This window comes from Acanthaster planci, linkage group LG02, assembly GCF_054643075.1.
Source record: "Acanthaster planci isolate LZ-2023a linkage group LG02, COTS_SCS, whole genome shotgun sequence".
NCBI lineage: Eukaryota > Metazoa > Echinodermata > Asteroidea > Valvatida > Acanthasteridae > Acanthaster > Acanthaster planci.
The window spans coordinates 5,992,408-6,015,748 of NC_141778.1; the positions used below are offsets into that span (position 1 = coordinate 5,992,408).

A 23,341-nucleotide genomic window follows, 5' to 3' on the forward strand; every position below is an offset into this window, starting at 1 on the left:
AGGCTATTTTCGTCTATCACCGTTATGTAAAATAATCTTTGAATCAAACACATTTTATCTGATTGTCGGATTATATGGCAAGCAAATAACAGGGTTCCTTCTTGACCCATCAACTGATGAACAGCATCCGTTACAGGGGTATTAGCAGGATGGCAGATCTTCCAAACTGTGGGTTGCCGAGCTACCATCTCCAAAAGGCGATTTAGAGATTAATTTCAATATGTAGATTTCTTATATTGATGAAATTATATATGACCTTGCCATGTTCACTTTTGCGTTTCGAACAATCTGTTCACAAACCTGTATTTACATTGGACCTTATCGATATCACGGACGTGAAAGTCAAGACGTTGATTTATTACTCCCATTCCGAAGGCGGGAAGGAGAGTTTATTTTTTCTTTGTGTTTCCTTGCACGGTATCTCGGAAACCTCGCTGCGAAGGGGTAACTAGTCTAGCGCCACCAAACGGCTGCTCATCATGTATCAGCTGGTTATTTCCTGTAATAGAGTTTTTACCTTTGATTTTAGTGGATAAGATTGTTTAGCTAAAGACCAAACGGCACAAAACACACATTTCTAAGAGTTTTGCATTTTTAAAACTCACTCCATAGCTCCTAGAAACCTTGCATAGTTTGACCAATGACATACTATGTAAAATCCCTCAGAAAAAAGATTTAACCAATGATGTGCACGGTATCAAACATATTGGTAATCAGACGTAGCCATAGCTTATTAATTGCAGGCCGGCGCGGCCGAAGTACCAGTTAATGCGCTGCACTTTTTGCGAGAACGTTAGTATAATAATTTTCCAGCTAGGAATTACTGACACATAGCCTAGGACCGGAAACTTGTCCAAGTACTTTTTCACTGAGTACACTATTGTATCTACAAATGTAAACAACGTTGTTTTAATGAGAGAAATCCGGAGTCCGGCGGAAATAGAGTCCACGAACATAACGCAAGGTAAACCTCATCGCCTCAGTTCAGAATGCGTCTATGATGTGCAGATGAGTGCATGGTCATTGCCGCGGTCAAATGTTGTGTTATTTGCTAGACGTAAGGGCCTAGTTCAATTAATGACAGGTTAGAAAGCTGAGCAGCTTTTTGTCATATGCTTCCAAAGTTGTGTTGTTAAGTAGTACAAAAATTTGAATTAGAAGAAAAAAGGCCTAGTCGATGTAAAATAGGTTATTTTCTGTGTAGGCCCTACACAGTAAAGAAATCATGTTATGCCAGAACACTTCGTTTAGAAATGCAAACAGAAGTAGGCCTATACAGATCTTGTCAAATTGTAACGTTAAGCGCTGAAATCAGTATTAGCCACACCCCCAAGTCAGGCATTAGGCCTTTAAACACACAAAGGTGTTAAATATTACACTGTGAATTTGTCCCTGATTTTGTAAGTTAATTACTAGAATTTGCTCTGGAACAGCAAGTGGACAGACACACTGTGTCTTTATTTTACTTAAACATTGTGCCATGATAGGCTAAATCTTTTGGAGGAGTCGTTCATGTAATGGAACTCAGACTTGTTGGAATTTTGAATTATTTCACCTAACTCAAGAGCCAATAATATAAAAAGAAGATCATGACTAAGTGTAAATCTGAAAACTTGATGTCAGATTTGGTACTACAGAAAGAAAAGAAAAAACTCCAATATTTAAAAGCTTTGAAATGGCAGTGAGGCCTGCTATTTTTGACTCGGCCCTACACTCAGATCATCCAGCTGTGAAGGTGTTGGTTTAATGCCATAAATGCACTAGTACATGATAAATCACTGTGCGACCAGTTCATAGTAGCCGTAGATTTTAATCTTGTTACCTTAGCAGATGTCTCCAAGATGACAGATGGATTTTATGGACTCAATTTTTTCTGTGCTTGACGCGTGTAGTGAGAAGATTTTTCCCCATGTCATAGGTTCTAAGCTTGCATTTCTGTCTCCAGTTGTTGTTAAAAATCAAAGACATTACATTTTACATGTTAAAAAAGGAAAAAAAAAATTTAAAAGAGAAGATTGATGAGGTAGGGAAAGGACGAGCTACATGTACATAAGATTAAATTTCCGCAATTCTTTTGGCCTTCTGCACGTAGACTGTTTCTCAGAGTGCAAACTACTTTTTGCTGAAAGTTTAATTTGTAGATTGTTTTCTATGTGCACCTCTTTGTGCACAGAGGAGGGCTGTCTGGAACCATCCATGGATGACCAGCAGACTGAAGATGAACAAGTATCCTCTGCAACTATGGATGAACAGCAAGGACACCAAGACAGCCTAACACACAAAGTCCCAGAGTGTACGTTAAGTTGCATTATATTCTGATATGTAGCTGGGCTAATGGCAAAGTACAAAATTCCATGTCTTTAAAGTGTCCAGGCAATGAAATTTCCTAGACACTCTGTGTACCCCCTTGTACCGTGCTTCAGTGTACGAAAACCATAACATCCTTTTGGGGTTTCGTGTATTGAATATGACATTTTCTATTGACTTTTATAATTGTCCACATTATTCTGGACATCTAATCTGAGGCTGCTTTTCCTGTTGATGTCATTCACCATGTTCATGGAAGACACTGTTAGTTTATGAGTTTCTCTGTTTAAATTGTGAAACCAAAATTTGCACATTGAAAACATACCTGAGAAATGGATATATGCTCATTGGTTTATTTCCATGTACTTGCACGACAATAAATCACCATAAAGATAAAAGAATTCAGGAGATCAACATCCATGTGGTTGTGTACAAACCAAAACAGCATGGAGGTTTCCCCCAGCAGGAATGGCAACACAGTTTGGTTTATTATAAGCATAGAGATGAAATTATCTATAAAAACAATAAAACAAAACGAGCAAATACAGTTATTTCAAACACACTGGTTCATTTTCAAGGGTTGTTATAGAAATGCCTTGCATTGACCCATGAAGGTAAAGTTAAATCTAAGGTTTTTTTCCTAAATAATCATTTCCTCTAACATCCATTTTAAATGTACTGTGGAGCAAGTGATTTTCCCTAGTCCAATACATATGTGTTTCCTCTCCGCATAATGGATCTGTAGTTTCTGTTTCTCCCCAATTGCCTTTTACCTAAATGCGGATTTCATTCTTCGAGCTGCAGTGAACCATATGATTGGCACATTAATTGACTGCTTAAGGTCAAAACCCTGTGGCTGTTGTCGACAGTTGTTTGAAGCCCAAAAAACAGTAATTTTAGATTTCATGAACTAAAGCTGACGGTCAATCTTCAAACGTACGTATCTTCATCTTCATGTTCACTGCATTGTTGAAGCTTGAAATGCAACTGGAAATGCAGTGTACAAGTGGAAATATTAGAAATTTTGTGTACACACCTGCACACGAACTTATTGACCCAGGCCTCCTTTTATGTGATGTTAATGTCAGAGACCCCCTTGTTAGAGTTTAATGAGAACGATTAATTACATGCTGCTGCACAAACTGATTTGTGTGCTCTTGAGTGGTCCTGAGTTATTTTCATCTGAATCTGCACAAAAATGGGGACTTTGCACGGACATGTGGTACTGGTACATTGTCTCTTCGTCGTTGGCTGGGGCTACTCGAGCAATTAGACTGTTGACAGGTACGTTCCAGATGGTATACCTTGTAAAATGATTTTAAACATAATAGCCTTCACATAAAAGCTTCCCCATAAGTCTTCCCAACAAGATAAGGCTTTGCTTATCTGAAGCAGGTTAAATGCTATGTCTACAAACTCAATTTGTTTGTACTGGTGCATCTGCACTGCCATGAATGTTACTTACTAGTGGATAAATGAAGAATAGGTACATGTAGTTGTGTGGAAGCACTGAGTCTGTTTGCAAATACCTGGTACTTTTCCACTGCATGGGCGTTGACAAGAAGGGGTTCATACTTTTTCGGGGGTGGGGGCATAAGCACTCAGCAGGAGCAAACTGACCAGCCATTAACAGCAGAAGGGGGACTCTTTTGAGGTGTCTTTAAAATTGTTGATTGTTGAAAAAGTTGATAGTCTTCCCTCTTCCTCCTTTTCAGGAGGAAGTAAGCATCCCGCTGCTTCCCCCACCCCAGCCCGTGCTGAAAGTATAAAAAGTCTGAGTCAGTTTACACATACTGGAACAATAGCTGTGGGTACTAGACAAGTGTTGAACGACAGTTATTATAGGCGCACATACATTATGGGGACAAATTTTTGTCCTCAGAACTTTGTCCTGAATTTCCGAACCAAAGACTGGTGAGACTGGCCAGGGCACAGTTAAAGAAGCACAGATGTTGTAGATGTCAGTGGTGTGATTGTAAACATCCCTAACAATGTTGAATTTGTTGGCAGATGATGGGGAGAAAACAGAGGATCAGTCCAAGGAAACACTAGTCAGTCGGTTGGACATTCTGCAGTTTCAGAACAAATTCTATGAATGTATCGAGGAGCTAAAAATACGTAGGGTGAGTTTAAAGATACGCTCAGAATTGAGGTGATGCAAGATGGGGGCTGAGAGAAGCCAAACATTTTAACACTGATGGTGCTGTGTCATTGTGTGTTGCATATTTAGTGTTGGGTGTTCAGTACATCAGCATTCATATGTACATGCGAGTGAACAAAGCCACAGTAATAACAATTCTCTTTGTAACAAAGATACTTAGAACTTTTATTCAAAATACTCATTCTTTTCTCCTCTATCTGTTTTTCTTTCAGTGAAAAATTAGGAAGGTACATTAACCTATGGTCCGTCCCTAAAGGTTAAAAAGCGAGGGGGGTTTAAATCTCCCTAGCCAGTGGAATTGTGTTGGCTACTGCCACTTGTGGTTGATTGGCATTTCGTGATGACCCCATATACAAGTTGGTCAAACATCATCCAGCTCGTTACTGTGGCTAAGCCACCTGTCACAGACTTAAATGGAAGATGGCACTTGTACTTAGCAGCTAACAAATGAGCATTGCAGCTTGTAGCTTTTTCAATAAGAAAGGGACAGAGCATTTAGAGACCAAGGTAGCTTAGGCAAATTCCATGGGTTTTCTACTAACTAACATTGGTAAGCCTCTTTAGAGTGACGGCTGGTGTTCAATATATGTCTCTCTCTCTTCTTTAGGCCATTGATGCTGAAAATGAAGAAAGGATTAACCAGTTGGTCTCCACTCAGCATGATCATCAGAGAGCTATTGTAAGAATTACTCAATTTTACAGGGCTTTACAAGCAGTAACATATAATTAGCCAGGGGTGGGGCATCATGTGCCTCCTCCCATAAATTACCAGTTGCCATGCCCCCGGTGGGCCGAGAGAAGAAATGGTGTTTTGTTGCTGCAAACTATGAAAACAGATCTAGCCCATGGGTGCTTCCAAAAAGGGGCAGATTTCCTGGGGTTGGAGGGGTGTGCTGGGACAACATACACACTCGTCAGCCCCAAACAATTAACAGGAGGCTATTTCTGAGGTATTTTCAAGCTCAAAGTATTTTCATCCACTTTCGTCCTTTTTAATTTCTTTCCCTCTTTGGTTTTTTGTTTCTTTATCTTTTTCCCCCTCTTTTTAAAATTTGTTCCAATTTTTTTCAAGTGGGGGCTCTTCCACATGAGTTGCTGTTCTCCCCACACACATACATGCAGGGGATGTTGATGTAGTTTAATCTAAATATGTGCATTAACGTAAGTGCATTTGTGAGAGAATTAATGCACAAAGCACATAGCATACTGTGGAGAGTATAGTAATTGCCTCCCTCAGGAACTTATAAAAACCCATACCTTTTGCTGGGAAATGATGGCATTCCAAACAAAGAAATCCCTTTTATGCATTGACTACAGGTATTGGCCATATTTGTCATGTCAGCACTAGATTGGTTTCCCAAGTAGTTACGTAAGCTTTCGTTATCGGTTTGTCTGAAACCTTATTTGATTTCTATGAAACTGATACAATCCAAGCACTGTATTTGGAAAAAATCTCAGCCTATCTGCAGGGAGCATTTTATTGGTGTTGAGTCATCATCCATGAATTATAATTTACAAAGCCCAAATATCCCAAGGTAATCTTCCTACATTTGTGTAAGGCAGGGCTTAATATTCTGAGTAATAAGTCAGGTATTAGCCTTGATTAGTTATCAGTTAACCCAGATTTAGCCACTCAGAAAGATAATTTGATTATACATTGTGCATACCTGTAGCTCCATACAGAGATGTTGCGATGGGGGAGTGCTGGAAGCAAGAGGGGATGTGTTGCCCTCCTAATAATCAAAGGAAAAGAAAACAAGAAGAAAATAGGAAGAGGATTCATAATTATTTGCATCGGAGGGTTGTATAATTTTAAAAATCACTAGCTTCCTTTAAAATGCCTCTGCATTGACCCCATCTACTGTTTGTTGTCAGTAGGTTTGTTGCTGTCGATGATTGTCTTCCTCCCCCCCTTCTGCCCAAAGAGCGCCCCTTTGACACCCATAGTTTCTTATGTAGAGCTGCACTGTGCATATGTTTTGAAAACAGTTTCGGACAGCTTGCGACAGCTGGGACAGCTGTAGAAATGAAAAGTGCTGATTGTTATTTCAGATGGCAAAAATGATACAGGCCTAAAAACCAATAAATATAATTATTGTTTAAGTTAGGAACGAACATTTTAAAGGTTTATTTAGAAAAAAACATTGTTTCTCACCACCTTTCTGCTTGCTCATAGATATGATGACCAACACCCCCCTAATGGAAGTTGTCATGTCATTGAACATCTTTTCCAATAATTGCATGTCACTTAGTATCCATGTCGGAAATACAATTCTCAATGCAAGTTTTGAACCAGCCTCATGAATAACTTTAACACTGTAATGTACTGTCATGGTTCACTTCTGTAAGGTTCATGGCAGTGTAATCATAAGCTACAGTAACAATTTTTGTACATTGAATTTCAACAACAACAACAACATTTCAGAACTGCAGACAAGTGAAATGGCAACTGATACAGGTGTTATCCTCATGTCACTTGATGCTTACTATATAAGTAAACTTAACAGACATTGGCATTGTTTGGCATTGCCCTTATATATAGTCTTTTGACTCTCGAGAATGCTACGGGGAGAAATCTTGATTTTTGAAATCTGTGACAGTTTCATCAGCCATACTCTCAGTGGTAATCGTGCGACAAACTGCCTGCAGAAAATATTAGCCCTGTGTTCCCGCTGTCTGAGTTGATATAAAAATCTAAACAGTGGCACATGGATTAAATTAATACTTGTTGAGATGTACTGCAGATGACGTTTTTTATTAAGTGCAGTTAACAATTGTTTAAACCTGTGCCTAATTCCCCTAAGCCAGTGAATGATTGGTCATTGGTGCATTTAGGTGGAACATGACTATAGAGGGGGCTGTGCAACTGGTTCGTGATAGATTGTAAAATGCTTCTTCGGTACAGACACGGACACTAGCCTTTGCCCTCGTGCTCATTGAGCAAATCTGTTTGAGATTTTCAATTTTCTGTTTTCAATATAATTTAATTTTTTTTAAATGTTACAAAAATGTGATTTCTAAATCAACTACAAGTGCATGAATTAGGTATTTAAGTTAAATTGTTAAAAAGGAAACAGTAAAAGTGTGAAATGAGATTACCAGATACATGTAGCTGTAATTAATATTTTCCCCTCGTGAGACACCAGTGAGTAGCTAATTCAGACTTTTTTTCACTTGAGATTGTAATGAATCCCAATTTTCGATGTGCCATATATGCTCACGTTCATCCGAAAATAAGGTGGTGAACAAACTTAATCCTTGTAAGGCTTGGTATATAAACTGGTATTTTGCTGTTTGCAGTCTCATCTTGGCATGCAGTCCATAGTCTCGGTCTTGACACTGCCGTATCCGGTCTTGGGATGGGGGGACAGACTTGAAATATTTCTTTAAAAATGATTGCCCACACTTTTTCACCTGGTCCTACCCCCACTCCTAAAGGCTTAAAAAAAAACCAAAAAAAAAAAAAAAATTGAAGTACCATTTCAAAAAGGATGACAATTTCTGTAAATAAACAAAGTGAAAAAAAATTCACATATATGTCTCCTTTGAATCTCTCTGATCACGGCCATTCTAGGTCTCAGTATTTTGCTGATCTGGGGGGGTGGAAAGCATGAGTGTGCAACATGTAGACTAATGCAAGGAGCAAGAAGGATCCATCTGCAAAGTGTGTTTCACACATCCTCCCCCTTGCACACCAAATCAACTGAGAACAACCCTAACCAAATTTGGCTGCAGCATGTTCCTCGCCTCCTGTTTCTTGATTTCTCACTACAGAGTCCTCATAGGAAGTAAGACCAACCCTTTATTTTGGAATTGACACACTGCTAAGGATATAGATTCAAGTCGTTTTGAATGATTTAGCATTACATCTCATTAGACTCAGCAGAGCTAGAAATCACAGCTGAATTGTAATGTTTTTTACAGCTGTCCATTGCAAAAACTAAATTCTCTCCTTGTGTACTGTACCCACGACTATGATTTCACTTTGCTGATTTTGCGCATGCTTTTCCTTGCTTGTGTCTACAGAAGGAGGAAACTGCCAAGAATAGTGCTTTATCAGAGAGGCACTCCCAGGAGCTGCGAGAACTGGAGAGACAACAAGAGGAGAAGATCCACCAGCTTCAGGCAGAAAAGGTAACAAAATGCACAGCTGGTTGGATTTGTAAAATTAACGACAAAAGTGACACTCAAGCCATCAAAAGCAAAGATTGACAGATCATACATTCAGGCAATGAAGTCAGATCAGGTGCAGCTAACACTAATCCCCCTGCATCCGAGCCCTCCAGGGTTATACTGATGACCGATATCGGTGTTGATCAGCCTCCCAGTAAAACTGCTTTTGCTCCTGTGCAGCATATACATTCTGTGGAATTCCTTTGTCTCGAGCCGATGGACCATTCGGAGGCAAGTTGTACATGCTGCCCGGAAAGAAATATCTTATACTACTAAGGTTGCAGGTTTTTATAGTTGGCAGATAAAGACAGCTATTTTTACTGACTCATAGTTACAGGGATTTTTTCTTGGAGTCTTGTATCCAAATATCTTCAGTTTTGAACTTGTGCTGAAGGCCAGGAATCTTGAACTGAAAGAAATGAGTGCAAAGAAGATCAGGGACCTTAGAAAGTATCAAATGCAACCGTAAACAGCAGTGTTGCTACATGGTTTCTTTTGTTTGTTTGTTTGTTGAACGAGGGCAATCTGCAGGAATTGGGTTGCAGCTGGAATTTGCTGCTGTGGTAAAGTCCACACCGTATAGCTCCAGCTCTGGTGCACTGTCAATGAAATTTTAGTGCGCATTTGCTAAATACGGAGAATCTTTGTTTTAATATGACACATAACACTAGCTTGCTAGGTGTAGGTTTGTTGTCATTACAATATGGCTGTATTCAAGACTTATCACTGATATTCTCTAATCTCATAAATTGCCTGCAGCATTGAAGGCTGTCAGGCAAAAATGTTATTTTTCAGTTAATGATAGCAAAGTAAAGTCGTATTGGGGCTTTCTGACAGAAGAGCCAGATTAACATCAAATGTGTACTGCTTTGAATGTTTGCCAGAACCCCATAATAAAAAAACATTATCAAGATACTTGTCAAAACAAGGAGTTTTGTTTGACTTGACTCGTGGGAGAACAAAATCTTCCCAGTAATTTGAAGCGCTTCCCCATTCGCTAGATTGAAGGCTACACTAAAAACACCACTAATCATACCTCTAGAATGAGTTTAATCAAGGAATTTCTTCCACGTTTTCCATCTTCCTGTCCCTGTGTACATGTATTTGTAAGAGAATTCTTGCATCCCCTCTTCCGGCCATCTTCAAAGTGACAACGTCTGGTGTTCACAGATCCCAGGATCAAAAGATCTGTCGGGCAAGCTGTGTGATTTGGTGCGGAAGACCTTGTGATGGAGCAGGATTTGGATGGAAATCCCTTCCGGTCTGGCTCTGAATCTTGTTTTGGCATGTAGTAAGCGCTTGCATTAGCAACAGTCATCTTGTGTCAGTTTCCAGAAAAAAAATTCCATTTTAGAGAGATAAAAACAGTAACACTACCGGGTACCTCTAAGTGCAGTCAATTATAGACCAGTGGGTGAAGCCCGAAGAATGAGATCAAAACTTTGTTATCAGAAATAAAAGCTAGATTTATTTTGGAAGAGGTTTCTCTTGGTTATCGGTACAGTATTTTTCACAAAGCTTCTGTCTTGAAAAGTTGGTGGAGCTTAACATAAATGCAGAAGATACTGCATTCTTAAACATATTCAGGAAGGAATGTTCACACTGCCAGGTTATTTTTGGAGAGATGAGAACCCTTTTTTTTCATTTGCAGAAGAAGCTTACACTAGCTGCTGAAGCCTGGGAGAAAGAGATGGAAGCCATCAAGGATGACATCAGAACTCTTCAGGTAAATGCTAAAAAAAAATTAGCATTGCTGAAAGAACAATAGAGAATAATTTTGAATACATCCCAGTTTCCTTCTTTTCTCATTTCGCATGTCCTAATTCAATTCTGCAAATGAGAAAATGTAAAATTAACTAATTGTGGGCTCCCTTTTGTGAAGTAGGCTTCACACAGAAGTGTGGAATAATGACCAGTGACTTTCTGAGGGCAGTTGCGTTTGCAAGAAGTGATCATTCTAGGCCCCTGAAATTCCACTGATACAAACATCACATGCTTGCCATGTGCACTTTAATACTGGGCTATTGCCTTTCCTGTCAGTTATATGGTAATACTGTGGTCACTCCATTCTTTTTAACTGTGAGTTCAGTCATCAGTCCTTGATGTAGAGGTGCTAATAACCTTTATCACTAACCTGTGGCTAACCTCAGTTTTCACATACTGGTGTGAACTACGGCAAGTACCATTCTTGCATGTTTTGTTCTTCAGAGATGTATCTTTAGAAAAATCATGGTGAACTGAGATAAAGGGGAATTCAGCCCCAGAAGCATTTTTTAATAAGTGTTTGATACAGTAATTAAAGAGGACCTATGCACTCATGTTACAGTTTCTTTTTGTTGATAGTTACAAGTTTTGTCTCTGGAGATTGTAGATGGTTTTGATCGTAATGCCCAACTATACTAAAGGGTAGCTGCAATCAATTTGTTTTAAAAACAAACTTTTAAAATGCATCTGTAGCGCCGGCGGGTCCGGCTGGTGGGGGCGCCAGCTCGGACCCGCATGGAGCTAGCTGCCTGCCTCCGCTGGTATGCGAACGGCCCGCGGTTTTCCCGCCTCGCGCCTGCGCAGTCCCTGACTAGACGCCTCATGTCTATAGAGTTTTTTGGATCAACACAGTGTTGTACGTTAGAGAAATAAAACCAAGATCTCTTGGCCAGAACGGCGATTGGTGGCTGGTAGTGTGTGTCTATATTAGCGTCAGAACCCTATCAGTAGGACACGCTGTACATCTTTTTGTCTCTGTTAACCTTATTTCCAACTTTTGTTTCACTGTATCACAGGGTATTTTACTGACTTTTAATTTTTATGCTGAGTATTTTCCAATTCATAAGAAAAATTGATGTCATCTTAGGAAAGAAGCCTTAATGTTACATTGATTTTTACTCAAAAAAGTCTGGCATTATTGTAGATTTTGCTAGATTCAGTTTTCTCTTGTTTGCTGATTCATTGCTGTTTATGTGCTAGCAATAAGCAAGCATCAATCCCTTTCTCAGAAATGTTTTTGGTTAGTAAATTCTTGGTTCAAAATTTGAACAGAAAGCCCATGCACTGAACTATCTTCCTTAACAAAGGGCTTCACAACAACAGAGCCCTCAGTTGTCTTAGAAAGCATGGATAATTTTCATTGTTTAAATGCATTTCAATGCATTTAACCAATTAGGAATTTAAAAATATATTGAAGAAGAAAGCCGGGTTGAAGAAAAAATGTGTCTTAGAAAAATTATTGCAGCTACACTTAAGAGCATTCCCTACTCGTAATATACTGGAATGCACTTCTTTTAAACCAGAACCCTACTGTGCAAAAGCTAATGTCAGATGTTTTTCTTGTTGATTATGAACAGCTCACAAAATACTCTCTGGAGAAGACGATCAAGGATCAAGACCAGAGACTGCAGATGCAGGGCTCTGCCCGTTCCTCCCATCTGTCCAAGATGACTGAGTTGGAAGCACTAGGCAGGGAAGCCGGCAAACAATGCGGTGCTGTAGCAGGACAACTGAAACACCTAGAAGCTGATGGTAGGTTGAGGCATGACGTGGCTTGGGAGCAAAAAAAGGAACAAAAAAAGGAACTTGCATGAACTGATCACATTTTTGATGAGCAGGTTTCAGTGACTGAAAATGCTTGGCCAACAAACAGAACACTTTTTGTTACGGGGTTGTTTCACACAGGATTGAGATCTCTATCTGTGGTCCTGATGCTAGTTTGCTCCGTCTGTTAGATATTCTCAGGTGTCAGTGAAGTACCAAGGGATGACTGATCCAGATCCGATTCTGTATGAAACAAACAGGCCTCAAGTTCCTAACTTTTTCGATTTTGAAATCAGCAGTGTAATTCCTTGGCTGTAAATTGGGAAACCACATCATCAACAGTGAGAAAGTTCAGCCATGAAGCTGAAGTCATAGCCCAACTTGCAGCTGTGGCAGCAGTTAGTGCACATTGTGATTCTTGATGTCAATTCCAGTTCTTAACTTGCATCTGCAATGACTTCTTCCTTTGAGATGACAAAATTACTCAAAATCTAAAGAAGGGTGCCTATAAGAACAAAACCTCCTGAATTTCAGCTCAGTGAATACCGTACATTCTGAGAAAAACTATATTTTAAGATCTCGATTTTTGATCAAAAGTTGCTGAGTTGTGCTTTGAACTGTGCCTGATGAATTCATTGTCTGGGGACACACTTTCACATTCAGTCAAATGCAGCTACGCCATGTCATATACTGAACTGATGAATCATAAAACCATGCACACATGAGTGTCATATCAATGTGTGCACATGCTTCTGATGGCAATTTTCCAAATATGCATCTTTAAATACGTCATACAAAATCATTCATTATTTTTTTCAAAATGACAGCTTGCCAGAAAGAATGATTTTACCGGTAGTTCAGTGCCATATTCTTCTTCAAACCAAGTACGCTTTTCAGCAGTAATTTAGTCATTTAGATATACTTTTTGCATAACTGCAAATGATGGACTGTACCTTAAAGTTACACCCTTGAAATCTTTGCTTAAAGGTGCCATCTAGTATTACTTTGAAGTTATGCTCTTGCTACTTTAATGCAGTTCTTGTCGTATGCGTTACAGTTATTAATTACCCATGAAGAAAAAGTAATGATCATGCATCAGTCATATTATCTATGTCTTGCTCTTTCATTTCACCCCATTATTTTCCCTAGTTCAAGAGGCTCAGAAGCTGAACGGCAGACTCAGCTTCATCAACCAGCACCAGACCTGTACCATCCGTTCTCTTGAGGTGGACCTCAAGCAGAAAACACAGGAGATTGTCAGTCTCAGAGCCCAGCTGGATGAAAAACCGACCCGGGAGGAGAATGATCTGAAAGCAGTGCAGAGCCAACAGAAGCAGAGAGAGAAACATTTAAAACAGGTATGGCTGATGGAGCAGATGGATTGAACTTGCTTCAGCTAAAAATATGGTTGGGACTTGATTTTTTAATTTCCCATTGCAATGATAAATTTTTCATTATTTGACAACCTTTTTTGATTGACTGATTTTGACAGAAATAAACAAAGAAACATCGCTAAACAAATACATATGTATCCAGGTTGGTGACAATAAATCACAAAGCCAGGGATAGCCCAAAACGCTGCTAATACACAGTTCATTTCCTTTAGGATCCTTAAGAACACAAAAGTAAACATACACAATGCAAATGAGATAAATAAAATTGCTTGGAAAGTAGTGCATACAGTTCATTGAATTTAGACCTGTCCAAAATTAGACTGAGAAGAAAGCAAGCTTTTCGCAGCACTTTTAAATTGACAGCGATTATTGCAGCATTGATGCTATCAGGTAGTAAATTCAATCATGAATTCTAATATGAAAAAATGCATTGCACTCTGACCCTTTTGTTCTTAGAAGAACAAAGTTGGCGGAACTACCCTTAATAGAATCACAGTGAATATCGGAAACCATCCTAAACTTATGACAGAGGTAGTCTAGTGCAATTTCATTAAAATTTTATATGTAGGGTTCAGCTTAAGTTGTGCAACACAATCAGCCAGCTCAACAATGAATGGGACTGATTTATTTTTAGTGACTTGCAGCCTTTTTTCCAACCTAGGCATTTTAACTACCTGAGTCCCCCCTGTTCATTTTTTAAAAAACTCCTTGCAGCATTCTTTGCATTCTTTTGGCTGTATATGGCAGCTTATTCTCAGCTAGACTGTTTATCATTAACCTTTCTCTAAACCACATACTGGAAAAATTAATCGCAGTGAAGGGGTAAAAGAAAGTAGATGGTGCTTCAGCTCATTTGGAGAGCTGTTGTACTTTCCTGAAGTTACAAAGAGACATCAATTTATCCTGATGTCTCATTATTTTTGTGCAGAATAGAGAAGGTTTAGATAAACATAATCACCCCCTTTCCGCTGGTAGATTTTGAACATGGCAGTAAATATCATATTGCATTACACACTGGAGGGCTGAAAACAAGAGTGAATCAAGTTCTTTTTTTTAATGTAGAGTAAAAACACCTGTGAGCTCCTGTCTATACAAATTGAGGAAGCAAGATTGGCTAACCAGGTAACTTTAAGCTTTTGAAATTATTACCCCCAGACACTTAAATGGAACAGAAGCTGCAATCATTTCTTTATTTTTGCGCCATTAAGCTATTAAGGTTCCCAAGCACTGGAGGGGAAAATAACATCATTTCAACCTCTGCTTGATTAGCATTCTTGACTCATGGGTGTCATGATTGTCTCTCCTCACCCCCGAAAAAATGAAAATTAAAAGTGTATGGGGAACCAAATTTAAGACAAAAGCAGATAAATGACAAAAGGGTGGAGGGGATTAAATCACAAATTACTTGAAAGTACCTTGGAAAAACAAAACTGAGTCAATTTTTCTTTCTTGATAAACAGTAATGATTTTCAATGCTGACCACCGATGATCCATCAATTTGCTGCTGGAGCGATTTGCCCCCCAACCTCCCCCCCCCGGAAGAGTCCTTCCCCCCATTAAAAATCCTATCGGTGCCCAAGTCCTCACTGTTTAGCTTCTTTTGAATGCTCTTAAGTTTCAACATACTGTCCCATGTCTTAGAACTTGTTGGAATCCTTAGCAAGGTCCCAGCAACTGTCAGAGCGGCACCTCGTGAGCAGCAATGAGAATGCTGAGCGAGCCTCGTCTTTGGCCACTGACGTCAAGAACCTTGAGACCGAGATTGGCCAATTTAAGAATGAACTGCTCACTAAACAGATGGAATTGAAAGCAGAGAAGCAGAAAAATGAGAAGCTGGCTGCCAATTTCAGCATTCAGGTTAGTGAATGTAGGGCTTTAAGACACAAATAGATAGGACTGATCACTTCAATTTAATCTTTACATTTACGCAGAAATCAACATTAAGTGCACTTATCAACAAGTAAAACTGGCATCTCAAATTTTTCAAGACTGGTTTATGTTGTAAACCATGATTGGATATACATGTACTGATGTACTATTATCAAGAATCATGAAAGAGAACTGCATTCTGTTTCATTCTTCAAAAAAGGGATGTATTTCAAACTTGACTGTGAAAACTGCGGATGATATCCTCCCACGACCTTGTGAGTTTAGAAATAAACTAATCTCCCCAAGAGCCTTGATAGTACAAAGACTGGTCAATGATTTCACCTGAGTGTTTAATATGACATGACTTTACCAGGGTAATGATGAGTGTTGCAATGAAATGGTAGTCGTTAAACCTCATTACATTCATTTGTCTATCTGGGGAAGCAAGATTGAAACCTAATGGATTCCATTTTATAAGGTATTTTAGGGAATGTATCAATTCATAACAAATAAAGACACTTTATCATATGCTTTTCGCTGCTGCTGAAGTATCCACCCTTCAGATTGCAGAGCCCATCTAATACGCATACATTCAGCCCACCAACATAAATGGCAAGCTTACTAACCATGGAAGAATGTGGAAGAGTTTCCACATACAACCTGAAACAAGTTTAGAGAATTTTGAAATCATTTTAATTTTTTTATATGAATTTTTGTTCTCTAAGTTGGAAAGATTTATTTCGTATTGTCCTCAAGATGGTTAAGTAATATGCCTATTCTTCTTAAAAAGCCTTTAACGATCAAACATTTTGATTGAAATACTTTAGTTTACTTGAATTTTTGTAACTCCCTGAGCCTAAATGGGTGTGTTCATTGATATTTAAACCTACAGACCAAGTATGCTGGTTATCAGTTTTCCCTTCCTTGCTGTTTATTGAATGCTACTGCTGTATTACAGGAGGGGTCTTTAAGGGGGCAACTGGCAAGTCTGCAGGAAGAAAAGAGATCTCTTGTGGAGGCACAGAAAACTTTGGAGGAGATGAACAGCAGCTGGTCAAGGAAAAACACGGAAATGAATGAAATAATTAGAGAATTGAAGGTACTTCTTCTGTCATATTGGATGAACCCTGGAGGCAAAGATTTTCTGGAGGCATAAAGACTACATAACACACTGCAATGTCTCTGAAGGCCAAGGGTTTATTCAGAACCACATTTTTTATGGAGGGGCGCATACTTTTTGGGGGGAATGAGGCCAGAATATTTGGACTTATCTTGTAACCTCTTTTTCTTCTTTCAGAGGAAAGGCTAAATTTCAAGGCTATTGACAATACCTTTTGAGGGAAGGGAAATGAAACAATTGCCTTTCTTGTGTTATTATTTTTTGGGGGGGTCAACCCTTGGGCGGGATGACCCCAACTGGCCCTGCCCTGGGTATTCCATTGCCCTACGTACATACCGCACATTTGCCCAGTTTTGATAAAGCAAAAACAATAACGGGTCAGTGAAGATAACGGATCAGTAATAAAGATGATTGTGACTTTGGACGAACATGGCATAAAAATACATTGATCTTCGTGATCATGCCTCTGATGTGACCCGTACTGTCTGGTCTTGGTGACATCTATGGCATATTTCCTTTGCGGAAAGAACCTACAACATTGCTGTGAAGTTAAAGGTGAAAATTCGTAACTGTTTACATTTGTAATGTTTACATGTTGAAAAATAAATAATGCTTAATCTGGTTTAAAATAAACTATTTTTTCACCCTATAAATTGTAAGCTTGTGTTTTCATGATCTAGGAAAGAATAACAGAATCTGAAAAAAGAGAAGAAGATACCAGGAAAGAAAACAAAAGCACCAACACTGAAGCAGAACAGTGGCAACAAAAGGCAGATGCTGCTGAACGGCGATTGGCGTCAGAGGAAATTGATCAATCACATCATGTAACAGGGCTATCACAAGACGGAAAAGCCTCGTCAACTGATGAGACTAATAACCAGGTGCCGCAGAGAAAGGCAAGTGATGAGCCCAGCAAGACAGCCAAGGAAGCAAGCTGGGATCACGTCAGTATGCAGATTGAAGCGTCTACAACAGAGCAGGCTCCATGCTCTGCACCGAGTGATCAACTGGAATCTCGTATTCTCATCAAAGATGCTGCACCCGGCCTCAGGCAAGCAGAAGGCAATCAAGGCAATAATGAGGATGAGGGAAGAGTCATACATGACAGTCCAGGGGGTCTAATGGAAACGGAGAAATCCTGCCCATCTTCAGATTCTGACAAAAGCAACTCAAATTGTAATGTTCCAGAATCAAGGTTTACATCAAATTCAGGGAGTGATACAGAAACTGTCAATGTAAGGCAAGAAAATGAAGCAGAGATGATGCAGTATCCTAAAAGTCCTCTTGAAAGAGTTGATGAAAAGGAGGACCAACCCTCACAAAATTCTGTAACACCAGCAAAGTCTGACCTGGATGCATCACTTGCAGGTCAAGCGGTAAGCAAGAACAAGGGTCTGTCACCTGTGGGAATTGATCCAAAGTGTCCACCTGAGGCAAACAGTGGAACTAACATTCATACAGGCACTGATGAAGTTGCAAATGCAGTCAACATGGTTGACTTCAGTGACAAACCAACTAAGCACCTAGACCCAGAAAGAGACGCCAATCAAGTAGTTCTTCTAGATGCACCTTTTCAGATCCCAACATCAGAAGACTTGCAACAGAAAGAGCTTAGTCAGAAGCTAATCAACCAACCCTTGGCTGATGGCTCATTGGATGCCCTCCAAATTCAGCCCACTAAGAAGGAAATCACTGAACAAGGTTTGAGAGAGAAGAGCTTGACAACATCAGCTCATGGTAGTAAGATCTCTCAGGAGACAGGTAGACAAGATTTTAAGTTGGCAAGCATCCCATATGCCCGAGACGTTCAAGACACAACCCAGAGGCAACCGACCTCTGGGCTTGGCAGGTTTAACATCGCAAATACTCTTTCAGTGCAGCAAACCTCAAGTGATCAGGTATCGAAGTCAAAGATCCAGGCTTCAGGAACTTACTTGAATGAAAGCGTTAGAACCGGAACCAGGTCATCCTATATGCTCCCAGGTTTGGCACTGCTTGCCTCTCAGCCAAGATACGGCTTAACTCCACGAGCCAACCTATCAGCCAGCATGCTGCTCAGACCCATAATATCACCCGGAAGGACTGAACATATTCCAGATCCCATCCACTCTAAAGTGACCGAAAAGGTGTTATCTCCAGAGGAATGCCAGAATAGCTACAATCCTGCAAGCAAGTGTTCGTCCACCAAAGAAAAAAAGGCCAGCCAGGAGTGGCCAGATTTTGCTGAGGAGTTTGACTTGGCATCAGCACCAAATTCGGCCCCTCTGGTAAGTTACATTTCTGATTTTATTTATTGCACGTACTTTCAAAGTTGGTGTCAGGAACCCTTTTCTGTTTCCTGATCCCGCATACACGAGATATCATTTTAGCAAAATATAAAAGAAGAACAAGAAGAACAATCAAAAACTGATATTTTGATACTTTTCCTGATGAATAGGCTGTGAGAGATGTTTATGTAGGCCCTATAAAACTTTAGACTTAAAAAGACAGTAAAGCATTCAAAACATAAGGTTTGTGCATGAGCCAGGTAACTGAAACGATCATGCACTTGTCAATGGACCCCAGTTTCCTACCATGGATCTGTGTAGGTCTAACATCCTAACTCCAATAACATTCTAAATCCAATAAAGATGGCCGTCAATATATTAGTCTTCACTCTCACTCTTCACAGTCAGTGCATGTTGCCACTCTACAGTTCTCCCCTCTCTTACCCAAAATTATTCCCAGGCTTCATCGAAATGTAGAATTAGAAAGAGGCCCCTGATTCGCAAGAAACGCCGTGCAAAAGCTGCAGAGCTTAGGTATCATGCACTTGTAAAGTTCATTTGATTTTAGCTTGCACCAATCGCCTTGCTCTCATTTTACTAGAACAATACCCTGGGGCCACCAAGTATTGTGAATGACCTAGGTTGTGTTGTAATCACTTTGCAAACCGACTTGGATATAACTGGCCAGCAAGGGCCTTGTTCAAGTCTGTCATCGATCACTGATTTTGAAGTTGTCTGCACACACTCAGGCTGTGCATGACCGCCCTTTGAGACCTCACTATTGGTTTCATGGCCTTTTATCAATGTCTGATGCGACGGACGCAGCTAGGTCAGTGTTGAGAGGGGGCGGGTAGAGGGTACTTGATGGGAGGATAGTAGGCCAGCGAAGGAACATAGAAGACCGTATATTTCTGGGGACAAGACAAAGGAGAGAACTGTTCTTTACAGAGACCCTGCGAAGGGTAGAATGCCGTTTATAACATAGGGTCTGTTATATCTATTTGAAGGACTTTAACAACTGTGCAGTTTCGAATTTGTCGTGCAGTTTTAGCCTAGTTTTAGCTGGCAACTAAATACAGGCTGGTGATGTTTCCTATGGCACTTGTAATTTCTGATAGATTAATGCGTTATGTGCCGGGAGACCTGGGTCTATAGCTAGGTCTACTCAACTCCATGTGGGTGCTCGGTTCCTCGACGCACGCAATATTTATATTCATATCTCTTTTTCTCTCAGCGTGTGTGTCAGCATGTGGAACAACATCACCATCAGTTTTTCATTCGAAATCAATCCCTTTTATACTTTTTGGAAGATTTTGCATCCCTGACACGTGTAGTTATGATGAGAGCTCCATGTCACTAAAGATCAGAGCTCCATGTCACTAAAGGTCATATTGGTATGGATGATGCGTCCCCCACTTTTAAAGAAAACTAACACGACGATATCAGAGAACGAACTGAAAATATGTTGGTTACTATTGTGCCCTCGTCAAACATGTGGAGAGTCTAGAAACATCACGATTACAATTTAAATCAGACATTCATCGAACGAATATTACTTGACTTTGCGATTTCGAAAAAGAGAATCTAGCACATTGCATACCTAATGCACTGTGTCAGCTACAAAAAAAAAATTAAACGCGCATGCGGCCGGCCAAGGGCGCAAAAACAGGCAGAGGCGGGATTTTATTGGAGTTGAAATTAAGGCCTATGTGACTTCGGGACGCCCTAAAATAAATCTAAAGAGATTAACAGAATTAATGTCTCCTCTGGAGACAGGGCTGATCCCAAATAGGTAGGTAAGCAGCGTTTATGTGAATAGCCGACCGCGTTATTATCTGATATAACTAAGTAGCTTTTAGTAATAATGGTCTCATAATTCCTACTTCAGAACATCGACTCTTCGACATTGTTTCAAGCACAATCGACCACCCAAAGAACCCTAACTCCTGCAGTAATGTTTCCATCTGCAGGGTCAAAAAGACCCTCCTGTGACGACGACGGGCCCTTGCTTTTCTCGGAGGACGACGACGATACCGACATCAAGTCGGATGTTGCCAGTCAGATCAACCGAATACAGAGCTTTCTAAGGAGTGACCGTTTGAAGCGACCTCGAAAGAGCGTAGCAGCTAAGGGACCGAAAGTCTGAATGGTGTTCATTAGCCGTGTTATAAGCTCATTAGCTCATATAATAACTACAATATTGTTCCCAGACCTCTACTCTCATTACAAGGCCTCGGGGAAAGGCCACTTGCGGACGTACTCCTGAATTACGAGAATGACATGGGCCTAATGATAACTCATTATTAGATATAGCTACTTCATGTAATTTTACTTAATATACATGTAATCGGTGGCCTTTAAATCGATTTGGAAAGGGTTAAATATGGACATTTCAGAAAATATACCATAATTAAGAAAAGGAGATAATTCATTTATGCTATATAGTTGAAAGGCCCGTGATATGTAGTATATAATGGTTCTGAATTATTGTTGTGCAAGGCACGTACACGAACGTTCTTGAGGTGTTCTCAGTTTGTTTAGGCCTACCTTCATGCCTTACAACCATCGTGGTTACATTCCTCTTACCAGAAATATTCTTCAGCTTGGCGAAATGTCTACCATACCTTAGCGCATTCCTGCATGTACAAAGAAAAGGCACGAACGTTTCGACTGTTTACACCCAATCATAGTTTCCTCCAGTTTCGCTTCCTTTTTTACGAGGACAAGTTATTGATACAAGCCAGTAGCGTAGTGCGATCATGTTTACATTTTCAGTCACTCTGGACTTTCCTTGCCAAGCATAATTGCCACGTAGGGCTGCTTGAGGGTTGTTACTTTCGTTTTAAAGACGTTTAATTTATGTTGTTTGAGGTAGTTACTCAAGAAATGTAAATAAACTTTCCCAAGATTATTTGAAGTGAACCTCTTTATTTCCCCTCAACTTCTCTGAGGCATAACGCCCACTTGTGTGCAGCTTTATGTGTCGATGGAGATTCCTGAAGCAATTAGTCATATCAGTCACTCTAATTCCAACAATGATGGATTTTTCAAGTTGCTTGAAGTCAAAGAGGACTAACAGTGAGTTTTGAGAGCCTGTCGCTTCGTAATTTTCTGACTGAAATTCGTAGCAAATGCCGCGATGCATGCACCCGACCTAGACCTGCGGTGTTCGATTAAAAGGTCAATAAGACAAAATTAGACAATTTAACCTCGGCAGACTTGTCACCGTGTAGTCTGCTCTCTTCATCCATCTGGAACTTTTGAAACTTTCAAATGTAAAGTGGGACTTGTAACTTGGTTTATTCCTTGACGTGCAGAAAAACAGAACACATTGGAAGAAAAAAAAACATTGCTGTACGTCATACGCCGATCATTTAATACTGATCAGCTTCCATTCGCACTTACCACCCCGCCGCCATAGGCATATAGTAAGTTTGCGCGTGCTGCGTTAGTTCTTATACCATGCGATTGGATAAAGCAATTCGGACACGAGTGTACAAACAGCCAGTTCGAGGCTCGGCATACCTATGTCCGCGAATTGCCTGTCAGCATCGATTGCTTTTGACAGACAGAGGAGTCAGATTTGTCCAGGCACAAACACCGCGAGAATCGTTGTCTTCAGTGTCCCATTTTGATACAAAAAAGAACTTTAGAAGGCCAAAAGCTTAAAGTAAGTTCAGGGTACTAATAAAGCTGGGTCCACTCTCTCCTCATGATCATGACTGGACCAAGAGAAGACAAGACTTGACCTAGTGGCAGACAAAATTCACTGTATGGACGATTATAAGGCGAGCTGCTGCTGGCTGTTAAATTTGCAGTTATAGACCAGGTGGCATCTTGTCAGGTGCGCGCGTTCTAGGTGGTTTCAATTAGGAATGCAAAAGTCAACGACAGGGAATGATTTCTATTCACAACCTGGCCCATTAAAACCGCATTATTCTCTAAATGCACCACTCTCACGCCATGATGTGACGAAACCTAAAGCTGCTATATAATTATAAATTCTGTACGGCAAGGCAACGGGTGTAGGGCTATTTAAAACAGTATGCATTCTGACCAATTTGTGTATCTGAAGGCTAGTTGTCTTTTTCAATTGTATGTAATATTGTCAATATCGAAACATGTCACATGTTGAAAGCGCGGGGGGGGTGTCCTGAAGACCCAAGAAATGGGGATTGTGTATGTGAGTCCAGCTGAATGACTTGAATATTATCTTGGGATATTTCTATGTACTCACGTTGGAACATTATTGATTACGTTTTCCTCAAGATGGGAAATATGGGTGTGTTGATTCAATCTGTGGAAAGTAAGTAGGGCTTTTCATTTTAATAACAGGATATTATTGAACAGCGGAAGCAAACAGGCCCGCGACTCGACAAACCTTGTAGGTCTGGCGCACAATACAGAGATGTAATTGAAATTGTAGTATTTTGATAAGGTTTCTATGACAACGGCCAAGACTGCAGTATCGTGAAATAACATTGAAGTCTTCGCCTTGAGGCAGTCCATATCGAAGACAGAA

At 40.0% G+C, this 23,341-nt stretch overlaps 1 protein-coding gene across 4 annotated transcripts; it reads left to right on the forward strand.

The window, feature by feature from the left end:
* Nucleotides 1-764: 764 nt before the first annotated feature.
* Nucleotides 765-21,736, forward strand: LOC147799811 (uncharacterized). Of its 4 annotated transcripts, none has more exons than XM_022246984.2 (13): nucleotides 765-964; nucleotides 2,174-2,293; nucleotides 4,318-4,430; nucleotides 5,076-5,147; nucleotides 8,495-8,602; nucleotides 10,293-10,367; nucleotides 11,983-12,157; nucleotides 13,319-13,527; nucleotides 14,626-14,685; nucleotides 15,205-15,420; nucleotides 16,391-16,531; nucleotides 17,233-18,819; nucleotides 20,708-21,736. In XM_022246984.2, the coding sequence occupies exons 1-13, from the start codon at nucleotides 913-915 to the stop codon at nucleotides 20,963-20,965; spliced, it is 3,186 nt and encodes a 1,061-aa protein (XP_022102676.2). In that variant the 5' UTR covers nucleotides 765-912; the 3' UTR covers nucleotides 20,966-21,736. The 4 variants fall into 4 exon arrangements, with proteins under 4 accessions (XP_022102676.2, XP_022102674.2, XP_086988688.1 ...); XM_022246982.2 differs by having other exon boundaries at nucleotides 20,790-21,736; XM_087132562.1 differs by lacking the exons at nucleotides 765-964; nucleotides 4,318-4,430; nucleotides 5,076-5,147 and having other exon boundaries at nucleotides 2,207-2,293.
* Nucleotides 21,737-23,341: the final 1,605 nt, after the last annotated feature.

Bases quoted from the DNA above. Each gene is read 5' to 3' on its own strand.
- LOC147799811 (XM_022246984.2), top strand. From the start codon at position 913: ATGAGAGAAATCCGGAGTCCGGCGGAAATAGAGTCCACGAACATAACG. The intron at 4,431-5,075 runs GTGAGTTTAAAG...TCTCTTCTTTAG, and splicing joins AGGAGCTAAAAATACGTAGG to GCCATTGATGCTGAAAATGA. The intron at 14,686-15,204 runs GTAACTTTAAGC...CCCATGTCTTAG, and splicing joins AAGCAAGATTGGCTAACCAG to AACTTGTTGGAATCCTTAGC.